The sequence below is a fragment of the Triturus cristatus genome, chromosome 10, assembly GCF_964204655.1.
Source record: "Triturus cristatus chromosome 10, aTriCri1.1, whole genome shotgun sequence".
NCBI lineage: Eukaryota > Metazoa > Chordata > Amphibia > Caudata > Salamandridae > Triturus > Triturus cristatus.
In genome coordinates this window covers 885264728-885290492 of record NC_140593.1, presented here as the reverse complement: position 1 = coordinate 885290492, position 25765 = coordinate 885264728, and the positions used below count along the sequence as shown (strand labels likewise).

The window sequence follows — 25765 nt, the reverse complement described above, 5'->3', positions numbered from 1 at the left end:
GCCACCCCTGTGCCGCAGTGGGTGCACCTTGTGTGCTAAATCGGATTCCCCTTTTCCCTGAGCTTAAGTCTAGGAGCTTTGCTCCCACAACCTTGTGACCGTAAGCAGACACCAACCGGAGGCTCCCGATCCCCCATTGGATAACATTGGGCCTCAGCACCCGGCTGCACTAGTGCTGCTGAGGGTACTTTGAGAGTGCATCCTTGACAATGGGGGAACCCTTGTTCTAACCCCAGAAACTCAACTCCCAAATAACTTCACTTCCTCCGTAGGAATGCAAAGACTGCTTTTCTTTGAAAAATGAGACATTGTATGAAAACATAAGAAACTGTACATTTACAAAAACTGATTTACTCACCTTTTATCTAGGAAATGTCCCAGTGTGATATCTAGGCATATCACACTGAGTAGAAAAAGTAACTTAAAAAGTAATCTCAAAAGTAATTACAAAGTAATCTTGATGGTAACGGAAAAGTAATTACAACTGTTTTATGAACAAGTGGCTTACCTGTAGCCAATGCAATTGCATTCAACTGCATTGAAACTGTATTTAACGGTGTTATTCTTGCAAAGTATTATTACACTTACCTGTAGCAGTCCTGGCTTGGTTCGAGAAAATAAAATACAACTAAATAATATTTGTATGCAGTCAAATTGGTCTGAGTTCAGTCCTTGAGTGTGTGCCATCATTTCCTTCCTGAGGGTGTACAATAAATGCTTAACACTACCCTCTGATAAAGCCTTTCTGCTCGCCCACACTAGCACAAATAGAGAGTAAGGCATTATCTCCTTTTACCTCTGCCTACCTTTGGGAATCCACTGGACTCTATGCATACTATACCTTACTTTGGTGTAGTATATACAGAGCCAGCTTCCTACAAGTGTAGAAACTGACCATCTCAAGATGGATTGGCAAAAAAACAACCCCCTGAGTCTTTATAGGCTTATTCCACCAACGCCAAAGCAGCTGCCACACCACTGCATTAGCTCATGGAGTAGCCTTCCTGGACATCTGTCAGGCTGCCGCATAAGGGTTCCTGCAAAAGTTCACCAAACACCACAGTCTTGGCACTTAGGTATGTTGTGATGGGTACTTTACCCATTCTGTCCTCAAGGACTTTTTTGTCTGAATCAATTCTCAGACCTTTCTTTGATATCTATTCTAAGTTAAGGAATCTGTGCCTAGAAGTCTCTATCAGAGGAACAAGTTACTTACTTTAAATAACGCCTTATATGGTAGAGAATCTTCCTAGCTGCAGATTCTGTGCCGACCCTCCCAGCCTCTCCGTTTATGCAAACCGCTCTTCCGACCTAAAAGGTCCTGGCATTCCGTTAGTTTCTGCACACTGGTAAAATAGCCTTCTGACATGTTTCTGTGCCTCTGGCACGGAAAGAGTCACATAAAGAAACTAATGTCAGCATAATGAGGTGGTGCCTTTATAAGTACTGTGCACCACACCTCTGGTGCACACCACTCCACGGAATCAATTGGCACCACCTGCTGTCACGCAGAGGTACTGCTCAAGATTTTCCCGATCCAGGGGAATATTCCAAGGTAAAGAATCCGCAGCTAGATAGTCTCTACCAGATAATACGTTACCAAAGGTAAGTAACCTGGACATCTGATTGATGCAGAAAAAAATGAAAATTTTGTGGCAAGTTTTTTGTCTGTATTAGTGTTATCCATTTGAGATAGAAACAAAATAAATTGCTCATATGTGCATATTTTGCAAATTAGGTGGCATATGCAGTAAATACATAATTATGTGGTAACCCCTGCAGCCAAAGAATGGCTTGCATCCAGAGATCCTCACTGTTGCCCATTTTATCAGCAATTTATTCAAAACAGGTAAAGAATTGGAATCATAAAACTTGCCACTTTGTTTTGATCACAGCCTGTCGACCACTCAACCCCACAGCAAGAAAAACAACAAGTAGAGACCTTTCTTCCTACTCAGGATTTATTGGAGTCCACCAGCTACAGTCAAAAGCCTTTGGAGAAACAGGTAAGGGCCTCTTCTTTATCATTCCGCCATGATTGTCGGATTTTAAACCAAGTAAAATGTATGCTTATGCCCTTATGATCCATCCTTTTATTGTGAAGTTACTTGTTTCCTTTTGCATACATAAGATTGACTTCAGCTGTTTACCCATTGGCTTACTGTCATAGTAAATAGGCCATCACCACAATAATTTATTTTTTTCCTACATCAGGTGGAGTTTTTCCTTTTGTCGGTCTGTGCTTGTTTTCTAGAAGCACATGCTAGATTTCTATCTATATTTTTAAAACCAGAAATACGTCTATTGAGGAAATCAAAAGTTGCAGTTCTGTCCTCTGACCATTTTCTGATGTCATTGTTTGCACCAGTCCCTCACCAGCCTAAATGTAAAAGGTTCGAATTTGTGCACAAGGTCCAAACATATGTTTGGATAGCTATTTAATTAGCATTTTTAAACAAGTTTCATTAATTACTCTTAGAGTACCAGTACATGTGTGATCCTCAGGTTCATCCTTTGCCACGTGGATAAAAAGCTGACATGGGAATTGTTCCTTCATTATAATCGGAAAAGGTGAAGGGGAGGGAGGAGCTGTGGCCAGGGGAGGTTTCCAGGTTATTTTTTCACCACTAATTGCTTGTGGTGTTCTAAGCAAACTCCAAATTTGGATCTAGAGTGATTGTTGTTTAAGGTGCAGAGTAAAATTCAAGACCTCCAAAATCTTACGTAGCTTTCTAAAAGGCACCTTGGGAAGTAGGATTTGTTATGCACCTTCTTAATACATTGGTAGATGTAGGTGTTGGTGTTGGTAAAAGCTGGACTTCTCTGAAAAGTGATTAAGAAGAGGCCCTCATTGGTATAACATTTAGACTGCCTCCTCTGAATTTTGTGAATGTGAAGGAGAGCTACAGGAAACTTAACTAAAGAAATAGCAGTTTACCAGTTGACTGTGTGCCATGAGTGGGCATTGTGCTACCTCCATGGTAAGATTTTTTTAATATAGGCAGCAGCTGGCGGCATTCGTGAGGGAAACAGAGGCCACTCTACCTGGTTTGTTTTGAGATAAGCATCTGAAGGTGATGTGGTAATGGATATGTTTACTGGCTTTTACCACTATGCAGAGAGTCCTGACCTCAATGTTGTGACAGACCTGGTTCAGCAAAGGATGTAGAGAATGTGACTGATGCAATTTTGTTTCAGCAGAATTCGCACAGGAAATAAGCCATAAAGATTTTTACCAGTTGGAGTTTTTGCAGGCCATCTGACAGTTCATTGCAGTATTGATCTGAAAGAAACACGTTAGTTAGATTCCTCACCTTAGAATATCCCCAGGCGTCAGACTGGATCCGGAAGATTTTTTCGTCAGCAATACCCCTTGCGCATCGCTAGGCGTCGTCTGCGGCTCCGCGTCCGTCGTCGGCGTCGTGCGCCGGAATGACGTCGTCGGAGTACTTAGACGCCGCCCTCGCGCGCTGACGTCAGTTCTTCTTTTTTCCGCGCCAGTAAGCGCAGATCCGGGAGAGCTACCCCTTTAGTCAATTTTTGACTAGTTTTTTGATCCTTTTTGATCCTGTCAATCGACTCCGGTGCCGGTAGGATGCCTGGTTTTAAAGCCTGTGCTGACTGTGACCGCCTGATGTCGGTTACGGACCATCACCGCCGGTGCCTGTACTGCTTGGGCCTCGACCACGACACGGAGTCGTGTTCCGACTGCAAGGCCCTGACCTCGAAGGCTAGACGGGAGCGGTCCCGTAAGCTTCTCGAGATCCGCCACTCGGCTCCGCGCGTCGCTCGATCCCGGTCCAGGAGGAGGTCCAAGGATCGGTCGCGGAGCCGCAGCCGACGTCACCATGGGTCGTCGGGATCCAAGCGTTCGGGTAAGTCGAAGCATTCCAAGAAGTCCAAGAGGCGACATCGCTCTTCGGACTCCCCTCGCCGGTCGCGCGACTCGGCCGAGGGTCAGGGTGGTTCCACCCCCGCGGCTCCGGCGGAGCCGCAGGCGCCGCGCACGTCCCCATACCCTCCGGTCCCTGGGACTGACGCGACGCCGGCGGAAGTCAGTGCCTTCCTCTCGGCCAGGAGGAACCTGGCTCCGCCGTCGGCGCCCGCTGGTGCGCCTTCGGGCCCCGCGGACCCGACTGGGCTGCCTTGCCTGCCGGTGGCTCCGGCCCCGGCGCCGTTGACGGCTCCGGCCTCGACGCCGCAAGCGCCCGAGGGACCCGTTCTCGAGTCCCCGTCGACGCCGGTCGACCTCGTCACGCCTCCTCCGCCGGCGTCGACACCGGTACCACCCCCGACGCCGACCTCGACTCCGCTCGACGTCGTGCCCCAGTTCAGTCCCGCTCCGGGCCCGGCGCCGGTCCGGCGTCGATGGACGCCGAGATCGACGCCGCTAGAGACACATTTTGTCTACCGCCCGGCTCCGTTACTTTCTCCTCTACACCAGGAGTCGGATGATGGGGACTACTGGGAGGGATCCGAGGATCCTATGGCCGCTCAGGCCCAACTGTCCCAGGACTGGGCAGATGAACTGGGGGAGGCCAGTGGTCTGGATACCTCGCCAGACACTGGATTCATCTCTCCTCCGACTGTGGCGTCGGAGGAGGGTGCTGCTTTCTCCGTGGTGCTGCGCAAGGCGGCCGCAGCCCTTGGGCTCGAGCTACCTGCCGTGGCTGTGAGGACGAACGTCCTCACTGAGGTGCTTCAGACTGCAGCAAGCTCCACTGAGCCTCTGCTGCCGTTCAATGAGGCCCTCACTGACGTTCTATAGGGCACCTGGTCCAAGCCCTTCACAGTTCCTCCTGTGGACAGGAACGTCGCCAGGCGCTACCGCCCTGCTCCGGGCGACCCCAGTTTTCTGTCCCAACACCCTACCCCTGAGAGCCTGGTTATCCAGGCCTCCACCTCCCAATCCTCTTTCCCGACCGCCCCGCCGGACCGGGATTCCAAGAGACTAGAGCAGTTTGGCAAGAAGCTGTTCTCTTCCCTTAGTTTGGGCCTGCGGTCTTTGAACACCGCTTGTCTCTTGGACCGTTATTCCCACTCTCTGTGGGATGCGGTGGAGGACGCGCTGCCCCTGTGTCCGGAGGAGGTCCGGACACGACTTACCCAGGCTCTGGCCGATGGGAGGGATGCCGCGCGACATGCTATAAGATGTGGGCTTGACACCACGGACTCGCTGGGTAGGGCCATTTCTACCTCAGTGGCGCTTAGACGTCACGCCTGGCTGCGGTCCACGTCATTTTCGGGTGATGTCCAGAGCTCTCTCATGGACATGCCCTTTGATGGCACTCGCCTTTTTGGCGAGAAAGCGGACAGTGCGCTGAATCGCTTTAAGGACTCCCGGGCTACGGCCAAGTCCTTGGGCCTCTCGGCCCCGCGGTCGCAAACTTCCGCCTTTCGCCCCTTTCGTGGCCAAGGAAGGGGTGCCTCCTCACGTACGCCTAGCCACCAGCCGCAGAACCAACCTGCGCGCGGTCGCGGACGTGGTTTCCGCCGAGGCGGTTCTGGAGGACGACGAGGTCAGTCCACATCCACCCCGGCAGCATCCGCCTCAAAACCTTCCTAGTCCGAGCTTTCAGGCCCATTCCACGCCAGTGGGCGGCAGAGTTCGCCATCACCTGCTCCACTGGCGGTCCATCACATCGGACAGGTGGGTGCTGCAAATCGTCCGAAGGGGCTACTCCCTCCCCTTCGAGACGACCCCTCCAGCCATGCCACCGCAGCACCACCGTATCTCGGGGGATCATTTGAATCTTCTCCACGAGGAAGTTTCGGCCCTCTTGGCCAAGGGGGCCGTCGAGCACGTTCCGAGTCCAGAAGTAGGTCGTGGTTGTTATTCCCACTACTTTCTGGTTCCCAAGAAGGGCAAAGGGGGCCTACGCCCTATCTTGGACCTCCGGAACGTCAATGCCTTCCTCCGGAAGGAAAGGTTCAAGATGTTGACTTTGGCTCAGGTTCTAGCTGCCCTAGACCCCGGAGACTGGATGGTAGCGTTGGACTTGCAGGACGCATATTTCCACATCCCCGTCCTGCCGGCCCACCGGCGTTACCTGCGGTTCACGGTGGGCCAAGAGCACTTTCAGTTTACCGTGCTCCCCTTCGGCCTCACCAGTGCCCCTCGGGTGTTCACGAAAGTGATAGCGGTGGTCGCAGCTCATCTGCGCAGATCAGGGGTTCCAGTCTTCCCCTATCTCGACGACTGGTTGTTGAAGGCGGGCTCGCCCCAGGCAGTCGTCTCCCACCTCCAGACTACGGCGGATCTCCTGCATTTGCTGGGGTTTTCCATCAACGTGCCGAAGTCACACCTGAGTCCCTCTCAGAAGCTCCTCTTCATCGGAGCGGTTCTCGATTCGGCGCAGTTCCGGGTCTATCCACCGGAACAGCGGGTCCGGGATATACAGGCCCTGATTCCCATCTTTCGGCCTCTATCCTGGGTTTCGGTCAGGCTAGTGTTGCGGCTTCTGGGGCTGATGGCCTCCTGCATCCTACTAGTGCATCACGCCAGGCGGCGCATGCGGGCTCTGCAGTGGGACCTGAAGTTTCAGTGGGCCCAGCATCACGGCAACCTGTCCGACCATGTCTTGATCTCAGAGGGCACTGCACAGCAGTTGCAGTGGTGGCTCACGGACCGCGATTGGGTCATGGGCAGAAGCCTCTCCCTTCCCCAACCGGAGCATGTCGTAGTGACGGATGCGTCCCTCCTGGGATGGGGTGGCCATATGGGAGAGGCGGAGATCAGAGGCCTCTGGTCTCCGGCGGAGTCTCGTCTCCACATCAACCTGTTGGAGTTGAGAGCGATCCGACTTGCACTGAAAGCCTTCCTTCCCTCTGTCCGGGGAAGTGTCGTGCAGGTGTTCACGGACAACACCACCGCCATGTGGTATTGCAACAAACAGGGCGGGGTGGGGTCGTGGACCCTTTGTCAGGAGGCCCTGCGCCTCTGGACGTGGCTGGAACACCAGGGCGTCACCCTGGTGGTTCAACATCTGGCGGGCTCTCTGAACGCCAGAGCAGACAAACTCAGCCGCCGGTGCATGATGGATCACGAATGGCGTCTGAACTCCGAAGTGGCGCAAGGTCTCTTTCAGCAGTGGGGAGAGCCTTGGTTAGATCTATTCGCCACCGAAGAGAACGCGCAATGTCAGCAGTTCTGCGCGTTGGAATTTCCAAGGCGGCACTCGCTCGGCGATGCTTTTCGTCACGAGTGGAGTTGCGGTCTGTTGTACGCCTTTCCGCCTATACCACTTCTGCCCAGAGTGCTGAAGAAGATCAGGCACGACCGGGCCCAAGTCATCTTGGTGGCTCCGGATTGGGCACGAAGGTACTGGTATCCCGAGCTACTCAGTATGTTGACCGATCCTCCGATACGTCTGCCCCTTCGGGAGGATCTTCTGTCGCAGCAGCAGGGGACGGTCCTCCACCCGAACCTGTCCAGCCTCCACCTCCATGCGTGGAGATTGAGCGGCGGCAGTTGATGCCATTTGACTTGCCTCCTGAAGTCTGTGATATCATTCTGGCAGCCAGGCGTCCCTCCACAAAGTCGGTATACGCCTGCCGGTGGAACAAATTTGTGGCATGGTGCACAGCAAAGGCTGTGGATCCCCTTTCCGCCCCTCTTTCTGAGGTTCTCCTCTTTCTTCTTTCTTTGGCCCGGCAGGGCTCTGCCCTGGGCACCCTGAAAGGTTATCTTGCTGCCATCTCTGCCTTCTTGCGGCTTCCTGATCAGCCTTCTCTTTTCAAGTCCCCTGTGGTTACACGCTTTCTAAAAGGCATTACTCACACGTTCCCTTCTGTCCCTTTTGTAATGCCTCAGTGGGACTTGAATCTTGTTTCCACATTTCTAATGTGCGCTCCCTTTGAGCCTCTTCATAATTGTCCTCTTCGTCTGCTGACGCTTAAGACTGCTTTTCTGGTAGCCATCACCTCGGCTAGACGGGTGAGTGAGCTCCAGGCTTTATCTTCAAAGCCTCCTTTTCTGTCTGTTCATCCGGACAAGGTTGTCCTTCGGCCTCGTCCCTCCTTTCTTCCGAAAGTGGTGACTCCATTTTATCTTGGGCAGTCTGTCACCTTGCCCACCTTCTTTCCGCCTCTGCATCCTTCCAAAGAGGAAGAGAGGCTCCACCGTCTGGACCCAAAACGTGCGCTCTCCTTTTATTTTGACCGCATAAAGCAGTTCCGGGTGGACGACCAACTTTTTGTTGGATACGTGGGTGCTAAGAAGGGGAAAGCGGTGCACAAACGGACCATCTCTCGGTGGGTCTTTTTGTGCATCAAAATTTGCTACTCCTTGGCAAAAAAGGACCCTCCTGTTGGGCTGCGCGCCCACTCCACTCGGGCCACAGCGGCTACTACTGCTTTGGGACGGGGTGTCCCTTTGCAGGACATCTGTCAGGCGGCGACGTGGGCTTCGCTACACACGTTTGCCAGGCATTATTGCCTTGACAGCCAAGTCCGGAGGGATGGCTTCTTTGGCCGTTCTGTCCTCCAGGACTTTCTGGTGTGATCTTGGTTCGCAGACCCACCACCGGGGATGGTATTGCTTGGGTATCTATTCTAAGGTGAGGAATCTAACTAACGTGTTTCTTTCAGATGAACAAGTTACTTACCTTCGGTAACGATGTATCTGTAAGAAACATTAGTTAGTTAGATTCCTCACCGACCCACCCATCCTCCCCGTTCTGCGAACCGACATCTAGGGTTAAGGATATCCTTTTCAGGCCCCTAGATTTTCTTTTTGGCACCAGTGTCGGTCTTTGCATGGCTCTGCGTTCCTGGCGCGGAAAGCTATGTACAAGAACTGACGTCAGCGCGCGAGGGCGGCGTCTAAGTACTCCGACGACGTCATTCCGGCGCACGACGCCGACGACGGACGCGGAGCCGCAGACGACGCCTAGCGACGCGCAAGGGGTATTGCTGACGAAAAAATCTTCCGGATCCAGTCTGACGCCTGTGGATATTCTAAGGTGAGGAATCTAACTAACTAATGTTTCTTACAGATACATCGTTACCGAAGGTAAGTAACTTGTTCATTATATCTTTATTATGAATGCCTTTCACAGAGACTCTATTGTTTATTTCACTTTCTAAATGTCATAACCCATGTGAGAAAGTGCCATCTTTCTTGCATGGTATGCCCCCACTTTTTGCTGAATTGCTGAATGTACTTTGAGTGTGCCCTGGACTCCTGCCAATCAGGTGCCCAGGGCCTATGTTCCTTCCCTAAAACTTAAAACCCAAATTGGCAAACCCTGGCCGCATGTCAGCCCCTGGTAAATGGTACCATAGGTACCCAGGGCCTTGTGACCAGGGAAGGCCTCGAAGGGCTGCAGCACTATTTGTGCCACCCTTAGATGCCCTGTACCCTAACACACACTCACTGCCCTCGCAGGCTGAGTGTCTGGGTACAAGACAAACAAAGAGTCGACATGGCACACATCCCTGTGTGTCATGCCCACAACCTACACTGTCCTGGCATACATCAGTCACCCCTCTAGCTGGGTGCCCTATGCCAGTGGTGTGGGCACAGGAGCATGAGCCCTGTGCCCCTACAGTACTCAGGTCCATTCCTGGGCACTGTAAGTGCAGTGCTGACATTTAAGAGTATATGGTGCTGGGAGCTCGTCAAACAAGAACTCCACAGCACCATAATGGCAACACTGAAGACTGAGAAGTTTGGTATCAAACTTCTCAGCACATTTAACCCGCACTGATGCCAGTGTGGGATTTAATGTACAAAGCACTACAGAGGGCATCTTAGAGATGCCCCCTGAAACCTAATCTACAATCCATGTCTTGTCTGAGAGGCTGCCTAGGCTGCCACACAGCAGACATGTTGCTGGACCCCTGGGTGGACAGCCCCCCGCTCTCCTGGGCCTGCAACAACGTACATTCCTGGGTGAGGTGCTAGGTCTTCTCCCCCAGGATGGGCAGGGGGAAGCTTCAAAGGCATGCCGCCTTTCTGAGCTTCTCCAGGCCACTTGCTGTACTCAGCAACTGGCCCCCACTGGCAGTTCAGACCCCCACTCTGGCGAGAAGACTGGCCGGAAACTCCAAGTAAGGACAGGGGATGTGCCAGCCCTGCCAACCCCACCCCTCAGGTGGGGGAGGCGAGGTGAAGCACATCTCCGGGTTCTCGCCATCTTGAAGATGGGAAGCCCTACCCAATCAGGACTAGGCCACTGCCCCCCTCCCACAGGAGAGTGGCAGGATAGGGGGTGTACCCACCCCAGGACAGGGACCCAGTGGTCCCTGTCCTTTACCTATCTGTAACGCCCCTAAATGTAGTATTTAGGGGCACCATGAACCGTCCTTCCTCAGATTCCAGATTCTAAACTAGCAAAGAAGAACAAGCAGAAAGAAGACCTGCGTGCAGCTGCGAAGAAGAGGAAGACACCAACTGCTTTGGCCCCAGCCTTACCGGCCTGTCGACCCTCGAACCTGCTTCTGCTAAATCCCGGCACCTCCTGCAGCCAGCAACCTCACAAACCCCGGAGGACCTGGCTACCTTGTGACTCTGAGCACCTGGGAACCGCGAACCCTGCACACTCTGCACCCGCCAAGCCTGGCCTGTGCCGGAGTGGACAAAGACCCAGAGGACGTCCTCCTCGACGCTTCTGACGACGCCTGCAGCCTCAGAACCAGGTACCCCCCCAACCGCGATCAACAGAGGGTAAGATTTCTCGACATCAAAAGGCACCCCGGCGCCCTGCGGCCCCCTGTGCCCGACTCCTGGGTGCCTACCTATCCTCCAACTACCCAATTTACCTCTCGAAGTGGTGGTGGCATCTGAAGAATCTTCATCCCCGAGCTTGCAGCCTTTGTTCGTCCTTGAGCTTTCCCATTTAAATCCTTTGAGCGCCCAAAGGCTCAAAAGCACCCTGCACTCAGCCGCCCGAGTGGCCCTGGCAGTGCAACTTCTACTCCTTCCTACTTCCCCATTTGCCCTGAGCAAGTGACCAGGAGCCCAGCTCCCACAGCCGCGTGGCCTGCTAGTCAGCAGCCACCAACCAAGGCCCCCCTGCCTTCTATAGGATAACATTGGGCCTAACTCACTCTGCACCCGGCTGCCCCTGTGCCGCTGAGGGTGTTACAACTGTACTTACCTCACCCTGGGAGACCCCCGAGTCTGTGCCCAGGACCTTAACTCTGCCAGTCGAGTACTTACCTCACCCTGGAAGACCCCTGAGTCTGTGCCCAGGACCTTAACTCTGCCAGTCGAGTGCTTACCCAAAAGCCGATAACTCACTTTCCTTCCATAGGGTAACATTGACTGGCTTCTTCTGAAATTTCTTCTAAGTGTGGAGTTTCTAAACTTTTAAATATTCACCTAAAATCAACCAAGTAACGAAAACGGAAATACTCACCCGCTATTAGGAGAGATCCCAGTGCTGGATCTTGGTGCCCAGCACTGACCCTGAAAAGTACTTACAACCGTACTTACCACTAACTAAATTTTCTCCCATAGGAAACCATTGACTGTTTTTCTATGAAATTTCTTGTGTCGATTTTGCAAACTTAAAAATATTCCTTAAAAATCGCCTGTGTCATTTAAACACAGTTTCTCAACTGCTTACAGGTGGTCCACTAGTGCTGGATCTAGGATCCAACACTGACCTAGAAAAAGTAACCATAACCCCACTTACCTGCTAACTGAATTAATTTCCTTCCATAGGATAACATTGGTAATTTTAAAGTTTCAAAGTGTCAGCTTTTAAATAGAAAAATATTGCTTAAAAATCACAACAGTAACTAAAACGAATTTACTCACTTGTTTCCAAGAACTGTCCTAGGACTGAATCTAGGATCCAGTCCTGGAGTTAGAAAAGTAATCAATTGCTCAGAACTTAAAATTCCCATTGAGCTCAATGTATTATTGTGTTTGAAACAAAACTCTAACTATTATCTGCAAAAGTCAATTGCCTACTGCAAAGTATTTAACTAAAGCATCTCATTCTGAGAAAGTATAATTTGATAACTATTGTTGGTTCTAAAATAAAACATCCATATATTTTTTATATAACCATTGGCCTAGAGTTCAGTTCTTGAGTGTGTGAGACCATTTGCTGACTGAGTGTGTACAACAAATGCTTTACACTGTCCTCTGATACTGCCTTACTGCTCGACCAAGCTACCAGTTTAGAGAGTAAGGTTATATCTAACTTTAACCTCTGCCAAACCTCTGGAGACTGTGGACTCTGTACACCCTGTACCTATTAGGGAACAGTATATACAGAGCCACTTTCTCACAACCCACTACTGTGACATAGCAACACTTAATAACAGAACTGGTTAGCCACTGTTGTGATGTCATAAAGCCTTAAAGGCCAGGCTGACCGGGTCCATGGAAAGGCTGTCAACGCAGCACAGATTGCTTTGACTGAAAGCAGAAAGCACAGGTGCAGGAGGAGGAAGGAATTCAGGAAAGGTGGTGGGGGCTGGTCAAGGACGGCAGGTAAGGATTTTCTACCTTTGAGACAGGAATACATAACAGAGCAAATGTTATGTATGGCTCCTTCATCGGTCCTCTGCAACTGCGTAGCAGTTTAAATCAGGGGCAGATGATTTGGGGGGCCGTACATAAGATAAAATGAAGGCTGGGTAAAACTTGAATTACGGAGATGTTTTTTACCACAGTGTTCTGAGTGACATTATAGTCAACTCTGGTTTTGCTCTTTTTGTCTCTTTGACGTCACTCGGACCCCATCAGTGAAAAACATCCCCGTAAATCACAGGTACCAATCTATATAGGAATGTGAATAGATGTAGAATGATGTCCAGGAGGTGTTTGTCACACAAGCTTGAGGAATCTCTAAATATCAAATACAGACCTGTATCAGCAGGCTACATGATTAACAGAACAATGTTGACAATTGAAATCACACACTTATCCAGTATTGTATATGTCATCGATTTATATGCTGGAATCACTTTGTGTCCTCGAAGTGGGAGCTCACGGTGGTATTATCTTAAAATTACAAATATATGTATGTATGCGGTTGTATTCTAGTCAATAGGCAGCAGAGCGCTGTACAGGGTCAAAGACAAGCTTAAAGTCAGTGAGTGATGAGAGAGGTAGCTGGTTTGTGGATGGTAAATGTGTTGTGATATAGTGTTTTAAAAAAATGTGCTTCTCTTCTAGTTGATCCTCCTTAATAGTCATAAAGACTGAACATTTCCGCCTAAGTGCGGGGACTCATGAGCACATATTAAAACTATATTATATATGAATATATATATTATATATATATTAAAATCTTTCGCTGGCAGTGTGGCACTTACTTTTACAGATGGTGCGATATTCCTCGGCTGAACCACGCCGTAATTAATCCTTTAAAGAAATCCTCCCGCTGGAGAACAGATGGAACGCACTCAGTGGAAAGCTTTTCAACGATTATTTAATATAGAAATAAACGGGCAATTTCATCCGTTACAGCATCTTAAACCAACGCGTTTCAGGCTCCATGAACCCTTAGTCACGGTTAGTCTACAGAGCGTTTACCCGACATACTTATTTTTCAAAAATTGATCACAATATTTCTCCAGTATTGGGGTGTCTTTCATAGATTCACATGCTTGAATATTCCCCGTCGTCGGAGTGGGAGTCCCACGGTAAATAATATAGCAATATATACAGCCATAATATATATATATATATATATATATATATATATATATATATATATACATAAGTAATCATATAAAACAGAGATATAAGTAAGTAATAACATCAAGAATGTCCCTATATGAAATTTCCATAGAGATACATGGAAAGAGAAAAAAGACATTCGTAGTCTATCTCTGTCATTATGTTAGTCCGAACTCAGGCCAATCAGGCGCCAGCTCCTCTCTAGAACCTTCTCCTCAGAGCTCCTCACCTCAGATTTTCTACCGCACGTCGTGTGAAAGGGAGTCTCCCTGAGCTCTGCTCAGTTTTTTCTCTTCAGGATGACTTCAAGTAAGAAGTCTTTGTTTAGACCTTGTTCTTTTGTGGAAAGCTACGTTATTCTCAGAAGATCCACACAGTAAGTGTATTTACTGTCTTTACCCTACCATGAAGTGGGTGAATATAAATTCTGTAGAATTTTTTCTACAAAAACTCTGAAAGACAGGGAAGGCCGTCTCTTGTTGTGGCTCCAGAGACTTAAGGATAAATATGAAGTAATTTTCTGAGGTAGAAAACTTTACTTCTGGCCGTTCCCACACAGCCTCAAAACGCAGTAGTGTACAGGAGTTACCTACTCCTTCCTTAAAAGAAGAAAATGTCTCTGACTATGACATCTGCCACTTCTTCTTCTTTGAATACTGCTGTGTCGCCCACGAGACATAGTTCTCAGGCTAGTGAGGTTTTCAACTTTCCAGTTTTTTCAAAGATGGCTTCATCGTCTACGATGGCTCCGTCTACGATGGCTCCGTCTACGATGGCTCCGTCTACGGTGGTTCCGTCTACGGTGGCTCCGTCTACGGTGGCTCCGTCTACGGTGGCTCCGTCTACGGTGGCTCCGTCTACGGTGGCTCCGTCTACGGTGGCTCCGTCTACGATGGCTCCGTCGACGATGGCTCCGTCGACGATGGCTCCGTCGACGATGGCTCCGTCGACGATGGCTCCGTCGACGATGGCTCCGTCGACGGTGATTCCGTCTACGGTGATTCCGTCGACGATGGCTCCGTCGACGATGGCTCCGTCGACGATGGCTCCGTCGACGATGGCTCCGTCGACGATGGCTCCGTCGACGATGGCTCCGTCGACGATGGCTCCGTCGACGATGGCTCCGTCGACGATGGCTCCGTCGACGATAATTCCGTCGACGATGATTCCGTCGACGATGATTCCGTCGACGGTGGCTCCGTCGACGGTGGCTCCGTCGACGGTGGCTCCGTCTACGATGATTCCGTCTACGGTGATTCCGTCTACGGTGGTTCCGTCTACGGTGGTTCCGTCTACGGTGATTCCGTCGACGATGGTTCCGTCGACTATGGTTCCATCGGCAATGAATCTTTCGATGGTGGTTTCCGTCGACGATGGTTCCGTAGACGATTCCGTCTACAAAGATCGCTTCAATAGCCTTCTATGCCTCAGAGCCCGTCGACTGCAGTCTTATCGGTAAAAATAAGGGTTTAAAAAAGACGACTTCTGCACAGAGGTCATTAAAAATCCAAATCTCTTCGACATATACAGCGACTACTTCGTCCTTTGCTGCTGTTCCTTTATTACCATTACCACCGAGTACTTGACAAGAAAGGTCGGGTAAAGTTATATCGGTGGAGGATTCCCGCCTTCCTTAACCATTGTTTTACCACTGACTCAGATCAAGATTCAGAAGAAGGTTTAGCTGAATCGGTTGTGACAACTATAATCGGCGGTTTTTCCTTTATCACCACAAGTGTCTGTGGTTCCGCTTACTCCAGTGGTGCCAACAACTATATCGGAACCGGTACCGGCTCCAATACTTTCTGTGGTAATACCTACAGTACCGCTGAGACATTCTTCAACTCGGACAGTACCTCCTCATGATACTGAAGAAGAAGAAGAAATTCCTCAGGACAGGGAGGATGGTGAGATTCTCGATGATGGTGGCGATGCTGATGATGATGGTATGGCGGAGTGGGATAACTATCATGCCCAAACACCATCTCCCTCTCCGGTGCTACCTGGTGACTCACCACCTGTTGATATGCAAGTTCCACCAGTTAAGGGATAGGACAGCACTAACGTTCAAATTAACGAAGGATTATTTCCTGTACGATTTCAAAGATCAGCCTGTTAAACAAACACATACAATCCCTATAATCGAATTTATTGGGGAGGAAGGCAAAAAGATTATGGAGGCCTCATAGTCTTCCAGCACGGGTGCCTAGATTGGAGAAAAAGGTACAAATCACCATTAGGAGCACCAGCGTGCCTCACTGGTCAAGCGAAGCCAGATTCTGTAGTCACACAGGCAGAGCAACGCCGGGCTAGAAACCCTGCATCTACGATCACTGCACCACCTGATCGTGGTGGATGTCGTTTGGATGCCATAGGGTGAAAATTCTCTTCGATGGCTTCCACCATGGTGAGAGCGGCTAATGCTTTGGCCATCCTGGGTCGTTAGGACCGTCAAGTATGGGCGGATATGTCAACACTAGTTGAGCAACTGCCGGAACCGTCAAAGACCATGGCATATGACGAAGAAGAGGTTTTATTCGGAGATCAGGTGGATGAAGCTCTCCAATCGATAAAGAAAGATACAGATACTGCTTGCTCTCTGGGCACATTGCAATTTTGATAACAACCCTTTCGGGGTGCACGCGGACGCGGCACCTCCTCTATTTTCGAAGAGGAATCAATCAATATCGACCTTATAACCAGGGTTCAAACCGATATTCCTCTAACCAACAGCAAACTTCTCGACAGCAGTCTTCCAAGACTTACAGAGGAAAATCCTCTTACAAGGGTTACACTCCTAAGAGACATGACTTCCATCAGTCCCAGAAAATTGGAGATCGAATCTATCGGTACTATTTTCAATGGTCCTCCATACAAGGAACCGTTGGGTTTTGGAAATTATAGCAAGAGGTCACACTTTGGAGTTCATCGAATTCCCTCCACCCACACCACCTACCGGACTGCCACCGGCTCATATCAAAGAACTGTTACAACAAGTTCAATTTCTATAACACAAGGGAGCCATAGGAGTAGTACCAAGATTTCAAAAGAGGGAAAGGATTTATTCCCGATTCTTCCTTATCACCAAAAGGAAGGGGGAATGGAAGCCCATTCTAGATCTGAGGGCTCTCAGCAGGTATCTAAAGAAACATTATTTTCGTAGGCGAACGCATGTAGAGATCTTGCGATTATTTTCACAAGGAGATTTCATGGAAACAATCGACCTCCAAGATGCATATTTACATATCTCCATACTACGACAACATTGGAAATTTCTTCGTTTTCGAGTGGGTCGAGGGGATTTTCCAGTTCAAAGTTTACCATTCGGACTGCGCTCGGCCCCTCGAGGGTTTACAAGGGTGCTAGCCCCTGTGGTAGCGTCCTACGTTCCAGGGTGTTCAGATCTTTCCATTTCTGGACGACTATCTCCTAAAATCACAATCGAAAGTTCAACTTCTACAACACACACATCTTTGACAGGAGGTGTTTTCGCGCCTTAGGGCTCTCCATAAATACCACAAAGTCCCATCTACTGCCTTCTCATCGCACGGATTTTCTGGGAGCAACTTTAGACACAGTGTCAGCAAGGGCACTTCTCTCCCAAGACCGTCTTCAAAAAATTCTCCGACTGGTAACCCTTATCAGATCAAAAAGACCCGTTTCTGTAAGAATATTGAAGTCCTTTCTGAAAATGGCGTCATCGTGCATTGCATTGATCCCTCATTACAGATTACAGACACGCCCCATCCAAGGAGTACTGGATGTCCAAGAACGCCAGGTTACAGGTTCTTTGAACGATGTTGTAAACGTCACAGATCGGATGAAGTTGGCGCAAAGGTGGTGGACGCAACCGTTAAATCTAACGGAAGGCATTTCTCTTCTGACAATGGTACCAATGGTACCAGACATGACGCCTCTCTGGAAGGAGGTTTTATCAATAAAAGGAAAATGGTCAATATGTCAAAAAAAAAAAAAAAAAAAACCTGGCACTTCTACAGGTTGGATCTCATGGCTATATATTGCTGGCTCTCAAAGCTTTTCATCCTTTAATCCAAGGAGAATCAGTCCTGATACAGACAGACTATACAACCTGCATGCACTATATAAACAAGCAGGGCAGGATAAAATCTCCGAAACTGTCTCGACTAGCTCAGTCAATTTGGGATTGGTCTATCAACCATCGCATCACGATATGCAGCAGTTAATTGACCGGGGGTATCCAATATCCTGGCGGATTCCCTGAGCGGGTCCTCCTCATCGACCCATGAATGGGAGTTGCATCAACCAACTCTAGAGAGGATATTTCAACGATGGGGTCGCCCACAGCTGGATCTCTTTGCCACACTAGAGAACCGGAAATGCCGAGATTACGCAAGCTGGCTTCCCCACAAAAGATCTCTGGGCAATGCCTTTTGATGGACTGGTACGATCTGTTTGACTACGTTTTTTCTTCCCCCAATCCCACTCGTACCTCGAGTTTCTGTGGTAGATGCGGAGGCAACCTTGCCATCTACTTCTATAGCCCCCCGTTGGCCTCGGCAGGCATGGTTCTCAGAACTACTCCTACTGTCTCAATCCGAACCAATCATTCTACAGCCTCGTGCAGATCTACTCACGATGGACAAGGGGAAAATTGGTCATCCGAATCCCTCCTCACTGAGCTTATCAGCTTGGAACCTGAGCACTGTGAATTTGCCCATTTGGATACTCCACAGGACTGTAGAGACATTTTAGCGAGGGCGAGGGCTCCTTCTACGGTGAAAACGTACAAATTAAAGTGGAAAAGTGTTCCCCACTGGTGTGCATCTAATGGGGTGCACCCGTTTTCACTCCACACCAGAACAATTGTTACCGTTCTTCTTGCATTTAGCTAACTCCGGGTTTCTCTCCTGCAACCTTTAGGGGTTTTTTCTGGCGGCAATTTTCCGTTTCCGTCAGGATGGTTCAACTTCCCTTTTGTTTCTTCAAGGATTATCCATCAATTCGTCTAGGGGTTATTTTGTAAATCTCCTCCATTGTGGCATCTGAACATCGTATTGGCTCAACTAATGAGACCACCGTACGAACCGATTCACAAGTTCGAGTTGTAGTATCTAACATGGAAGGTGGCTTTTCTTCGGGCGCTAACGTCTTCACGTCGCGTCCGTGACATTCATGCATTTACAATAAATCCACCTTTTTCCTACAGTTCAAACCAGATTCTGTAGTATTGCGTACAGATCCAAATTTCTTGCTGAAGGTGCCTTCAGACTGTCATATTAACGAACCAGTGATTTTAAGAACTTTCTTTGCTATCCGCAAACTCCTACGGAACAGAGATTACATTCCCTGGATGTGAAACTAGGTTTAACATTCTACATCAGCAGAACGGCTGCTTTACGAAGGATTGATCAACTATTCATAGTTTATGGACGCTTTCACAAAGGTCGTCCAGTGACGAAACCAACTATTGCACGTTAAGTTTCAGCTGCCATCGTCTTCTGCCATCAAACGGCAAACAAGCCATTGCAGTCACCAGTGAGGGCTCACTCCACCAGAGCAATGTCTTCCTCAACTGCTTTATTTGCTGGAGTGCCTTTGCATCAGAGCTGCAGAGCAGCTACGTGGTCGAGCAGACACACGTTTACAAGACACTATTGCTTGACAACTTTAAACGAGGAGGATGCTGCAGTTGGGCAGGCAGTGCTTCGCAATCTTTTTAAATAAGATGAGCCTCTTCCTTCCCTCCTCCATATTGTTTCCATTTATAATTGACATAATGATGCATTTATACTGTTACAGTTATTCAGTACTGTCATATGCATAAGAAGATTGATTGTCATTACAATTTCGAAGCTGTGTGATCATGGAAACAATGATATTGTTACTGCTAGCTATTCTATATTCAAGCATGTGAATCTATGAAAGACACCCCAATACTGGAGAAGAACAATTGTTACTTACCTGTAAACAGGTGGTTCTCCAGTATTGGTGTCTTTCATAGATTCACATGCGACCCTCCCTCCTCCCTTCAGAGGCTCTCTTCTCCTCATACACTCTGAGTCACTATGGTGCTACGAAAATCTGAGGTGAGGAGCTCTGAGGAGAAGGTTCTAGAGAGGAGCTGGCGCCTGATTGGCCGGAGTTCGGACTAACATAATGACCGAGTTAGACTACGAATGTCTTTTTACTCTTTCCATGTATCTCTATGGAAATTTCATATAGGGACATTCTTGATGTTATTACTTACTTATATCTCTGTTTTATATGATTACTTATGTATTACCTACTGGCGGTCGCCAGTAGGTAGTTATAGTTAGGACCACGTTTCCATAGGAAATCCGCAACATTCTATTTTGAATAACTTTGGCGCCGGTCGACGAATCCTCGCTAATTTTTCAAAATAGGTGGGGCGCTACGCTCCGCTCCTACCCTGAAAGTCTCGGGGGGATTCGTCAAGCGGGGGCTGAGATAAAAGGGGGGTCCCAAAACGCGTTTTTCCCATGCATTTTTCCATAGGACCTTTAGACAGGGCTACAGCCCGAACGGCTGAACAGAATTACTAGAAATTTGGCAGAGAGGTAGTCCTCAGGTCAAGGAAGTGCCTTTTGTAGGTTTGGTGTAAATCTGTTCAGTAGATTCTGAGAAAATAGCCTTTAAATCAATATATATATCTGAGCCAGCTTACGGTGCGCTTACGGTACGCTTACCGTACGCGTACGGTGGCGTGCGCGAGCGTGATTCTGATTGGCTCTTAGATCTTAGTAAACATTCGAATCGGCCGAAACCAGGAAGCGGCGGCCGCCATTTTCTCTCTCGCACTGAGCTTTAGGTTTTAAAATAAAGCCCAAAAACATGTAAAGGGGCTGTTTAGACAGCTCCAACACACATAGCCATATTGAGGGAGTCCCCAAAGATCCCCCAAGGCCAAAAATGGAATTTTTATTTTTTCGCTAATTTCGCGGATTACGCTTACCGTACGCGTACGGTAAAAAAATATAAAAAAAAAAAAAACTATCCACATTCTCCCCACCCAGTGTGCAATTGGTGGCCGAAGGCCACCAATTGTGCATGGCTTATAAGTGGTGTGATAAACTATAATATTTTTTAAAAAACTAATAAAAGAAAAAATTATCCACACTCTCTCCACCCCGTGTGCAAATGGTGCCCGAAAAATTAAAATATTACCTTTCAAAACGAAGTGCATCATATGTCCTCCATGTGCGCACGGTGCGCGAAGCGCATCGTGCGTACATGGCCCATCTAGCGTAACATGGGCACGCGGTGCGCGTAGCGCACCGCGTGCCCACCGTGCGTGCACGGCACTAACTGCGTAAAGTGGGCGCGCGGTGCGCGAAGCGCACCGCGTGCTTACTCTGCGCGCACGGAACGAACTGCATTAAGTGGGCGCGCACGCCACGAATAGCGTAAAGTAACTTAGCATTTAAAAAACCGTACAAATTCACTGAAAAAACCATAGGTTTCACACACGTTATAGTTAGGAATTAGCATTTAAAAAACCTTGCAAATTCACTGAAAAAACCATAGGTTTCACACATGTTATAGTTAGCGGAAATTTTACTGATAAAAAACCAGTGAAATTCCCCCGTTATAGTTAGTGCAGGCAAATATAACTCACGCGACCGCAATCTTCTGCTGATGACATATGTGTCTTTATGAAAAAAAAATATTTGTAATATATGTATAGCTAAAAATGTATGGAAGAAGACATGGGCAAATAAGTGTCTAAATACAGTATTAGCATCAGCAGAGGATTGCGGTCGCGTGAGTTATAGTTGCCTGCACTAACTATAACGGGGGAATTTCACTGGTTTTGTATCAGTAAAATTTCCGCTAACTATAACATGTGTGAAACCTATGGTTTTTTCAGTGAATATATATATATATATATATATATATATATATATATATATATATATTATGGCTGTATATATTGCTATATTATTTACCGTGGGACTCCCACTCCGACGACGGGGAATATTCAAGCATGTGAATCTATGAAAGACACCAATACTGGAGAACCACCTGTTTACAGGTAAGTAACAATTGTTCTTCCTGCCTCTAAAAACCTAGGCATTCTGGTACATGTGGTTTCATTAGCAATCAATGAGCATTAAATAACTCATGTTTAACTAAACACATTTTGGTACTCATTAACACGGTCATTTCCATTTCTTCATGACCGAAAATAATATTATTTCAAGTTCTCATGATACTTTTACATTTCTTAACATTTGATAAGAAATGTAAAAGTATCATGAGAACTTGCAGAAATGGATGAAGCCCTGCAATCATTTATAGAAAATACACACATTACTTGTTCCCTGGGTGTGTTTCAACGTTGGCGGCAAGTGCCTTTTTGTGGAGCAAGGGGTAGAGACATCTGCTTATATAGAAGACGTTTTTAACCTCACCGCTTTCCAAACAAGCTCCACAGTCATACAGCTAAAAGTAACGGTATTGTCTGCTACTCCTTCCTTTTCATACTCAAGACAACAACCCCAAAACAAGCATTTACAATGCAATGGTCTCTGCATTGTTAAAGTTAGAGCTATTGGCATTGCTCATGACATTATTTTTGTTTATGTTGTTGTTTTTAAAAGATTTAACCCCTTCGCTGCGGCGGGAATTCCGCCGCAGCGCTGGGGGGGGTTGGGGGGCAGCGCGGTGGCGCTGTGCTCATGACGGAGCCACTCCGGCATGAGCCACGGTTGAGCTGTGCTCATGACGGAGTGGTTCCGTCATGACTCCGCCCACGGCGCTAATTGCCCGCACAGGCGGGGAATCAGCACCGCGTGGGAGGAGCGGCCGCCAACGGCCGCGGCATGACGGAACCACTCCGTCATGAGCACACGGCAACCGTGGCTCATGACGGAATGGCTCCGTCATGAGCAGGGGAGGGGTTAAAGAAACTGCATTGTTATTTACAATGTCAATAGCTCAATCACTCTCAAATGCTCCTGCAAGGGAAACACTTTGTGTGCTCTTGCACTCCCCACCCACCCCTCCCACTTGTAGCGCGAGGCGCGCGCTTGTTTAAACTAACGATGTGTATATTCACAAAGCGCTTACAGGCTGTGAATTCAAAGAGCTATGAACACCCACCTCTGCGGCCCCCTTCTCTTCCTAAATCCATTGTTTATTTTTTTGCAGGTTGATATAGCGCAACCTCTACCCGAAGGTATTGGAGCGCTTTAAATGACCACCAGTTACCTTACACAAGACACATTCATTTTTTATAAACACGGGAAGATTAAGATATCACAGGATGCTGAACCAAGGCCGACACTCGATCCCTGTGCGTCGGCTCCAAAGTCGGCTGCTCTAGCCCTAAGTCTAAGTCCTCTGTTTGAATTATAGGACCCACTGACCTGCCTCTTGACCTCGACTACTTAGGAGACTTTGAAGGTGAATTTGTTTAAGTTCTCGTGTGCCCTGATCCATGCGTGAGCAGCTCGCCAAGTTCAGGTTTTTTGCTGTGCCTTCTAAGACTTGTAGCCCTACTTTTAACTAATTCTTACAGGAGAATTATAAATCCGAACCTGTAATAAAAATACAATCTGGGTAGGATTAACTACCCTCGCAAGGACCAAGGAAACTACACGACCCATCATGCATCTGAGCTCACACTCCTCATGTAAGCAGAACGCGTTGCCCCGAACAGTCAGAGGTTGTTAACTTTAATCTCCCCCCTCATAAGTACTCCCAAACGTTCCCTTCCCACCACAGCCGCACCACATTCACTATGTCTGCCAACTTCAGTGCTGAAAGGAGGTGCAGTAAAGGGGTAAGCTCAAAGATGCTAGATCTGCCGGAGAGAAAAGAACCAATGTATAGTGTATGCTAACATTGTGAATACAACCCTCGAAACAAATAAAAGCTAAGATAATACAATTATAGAGCATTTATTTCCCCCCTCCCCCACCCCATTCATGGTATCATCTAGATTGCTGTTGAACAGTGGAGGGAGTGAGTAGAATGTCCTTCACATTAGCAGCCTCAGAAGGATGAAAGGCTGTGTCACCTGCAGGGCTATTTTTATCGACCTCGGAAAGATGACATGCCTAATTTGAATTATGATATTTATTATCTCCTAGGCCACTCGAATGACGCAGAAAGGGAGGACCAAACTAGGAGGCAAAAAAGGCAACTATGCAGTATAATGAGGCACTTTTTTATAGTATTGCTTCATTATTTTGTGGTTTTTTATACTTGCTAACACTTTCTGGCAAAAGATTTGACCTCATTGGTACCAGTTTAACAACCAAATACGGTCATAAACAACTGAAGGATGGATAACCAGTCAACCTTAGCGGGTGGCATTCTATTGTGCGGAAACAGGGGTCGCCACATATTTAGTAACGTTTGATGTGATTCAGCTAGACGCATTGTTTGGTTAAAATCTGCAGATACAGCAGTGGATGTATCAAGTGGCAAATGGGGCAAATCTATAATTATGTGGAAAACGCTGCGGCTGCAGAATCGCATAATTCAAGTGGCCCTGATTATATAGATCTCCGAAGGATAACAGGTTGAGTTTCACATATGGCTGTAAATATATCGACCTTGTAATGATTGCGGCCTATATCTGCCCAATCATGACAGCCTGGGTTTAACGGTACTCTTTGCAGTAGGGTCCCAACACACTGAGCTGCCTTTAGAGGGGTGACCTATAGCGCCTTGCCCATCACACGAGGGCACTGTGGGAGGTGCGAAGACTTGAAGGTTCGCCACCGCAGCACCTCATGAATAAGGCACATCCTCCCGGCCTGGCAGAGTCTGGCGGCTCTTAAATTGCATCAGAAGCTCGTTAGCAAACAATAGAGCGCACAAGGGGCCGGGAGGGGCCGCGGGGGTGGAAATGGCACTGTAATTGGATAGGGCGGATGCACTGTACTTAAAGGTAGGGGGGAGGATCCGTGTCAAGCACCAGTACTGTGCCATAGCTGAGAGCTCTGCAAGGCTAACTGCAGGGTAAGAAGAGTGCACCTGTGGCACCCCACACACTCACCTCGCACTCCCAGCTGGACCCGTGCGGACCCGGGGGTGCCAGGGCACCGCGCCCACTCTTCAGCGGATCCTTCGTTCTCCACCCGCTGCAGCTGAGGGTGCAGTGCACAGAGGAGCCAAGGGCGCATAAGGAGCGGCGCGGCAGGGACGGACCCTTGGACCTCCTTTCTGCAGCTCTGCCAGCACCGAGGACATCCTGGGGTACGGGGGACCCCAACAGTTCGGCTCCAGTGCAGGAGGATGCAGTCTTCCAAGATAAGGCTTAATATTGGAGCTTAGACCGTTCCCGGGGAATCCGGAACTTTGCACCGGGAGTTAAAGTGGTTTGCGCAAGATCACACGGTTGGTGTCAAGTGGAGAAACCAGGATTTAAACGTGTTATGGTTTGTGACCTGAGTTGGAAACGTAAACATCAGAGCACACCTCACCACAAGCTCCAGGTTGCGAGGATAGGGCAGCGAGAGCCATGAACACCGCCGCCTTTCTCCGAGGCGAAGCAGAAATGCCTCAAAGAAACGCAGCGGCGGTTTCAGATTCGGGGGCGTGTTTTTCTTTTCTCTCCTCTTGCCATTGGCTGGAGGAGAGAAAAACACGCCCAGCGAAAAGTAGCGAAAAATCACGCCCCCGAATCCGAAAAGGACGGGGCTTGTTTTGCGAGACAAAGACTCTTCTCCAATGGCTGGCCAGCATTTAAGAGGCCAGCCAATGGAGAAGAGGAGAGAAGAGGGGCGGGATCAAGCCCCTCTTCTCCAAAACATTAAATTTCGGTCTCGGAGCGAGACTGCGCAAGCGCAGCCTCCGAGCCAAGACCTAAAAAGGGCGTGGCTAAAAAGTTGAAAGAAGAGCACGGAACACGCCCCCGAATCTGAAAAATACGGAGCCTATTTGGAGGGACGGCTCTCTCCTCCAATGGCTGGCATCCGTTTAGGAAGCCAGCCAATGGAGGAGAGCCACTCTAAGCATCATAAGATCTCCGGACTTCCGGTTCTGCCTTCAGCAGTCCGGACGGTCCCTCGACCTAAAAAGACTACAGATTACAACATATAGGAAATCCAGTCTCACTACCAGTGACTTGTTGCTGTCCCGACTTCTTCGATTCATCCATCTGCC

General features: G+C 48.6%; 1 protein-coding gene across 17 annotated transcripts in view; it reads left to right on the top strand.

Annotated features, from left to right (window-relative positions):
• LOC146796177 (uncharacterized) overlaps window positions 1-25765 on the top strand; it is a 1057178-nt gene that overhangs the window by 326639 nt on the left and 704774 nt on the right. For all 17 annotated transcript variants that reach the window (XM_085628582.1, XM_085628595.1, XM_085628592.1 and 14 more), the window contains exon 9: window positions 1896-2006. In XM_085628582.1, the coding sequence (XP_085484708.1) occupies window positions 1896-2006 (111 nt within the window). The remainder of the gene's footprint in view (window positions 1-1895; window positions 2007-25765) is intronic.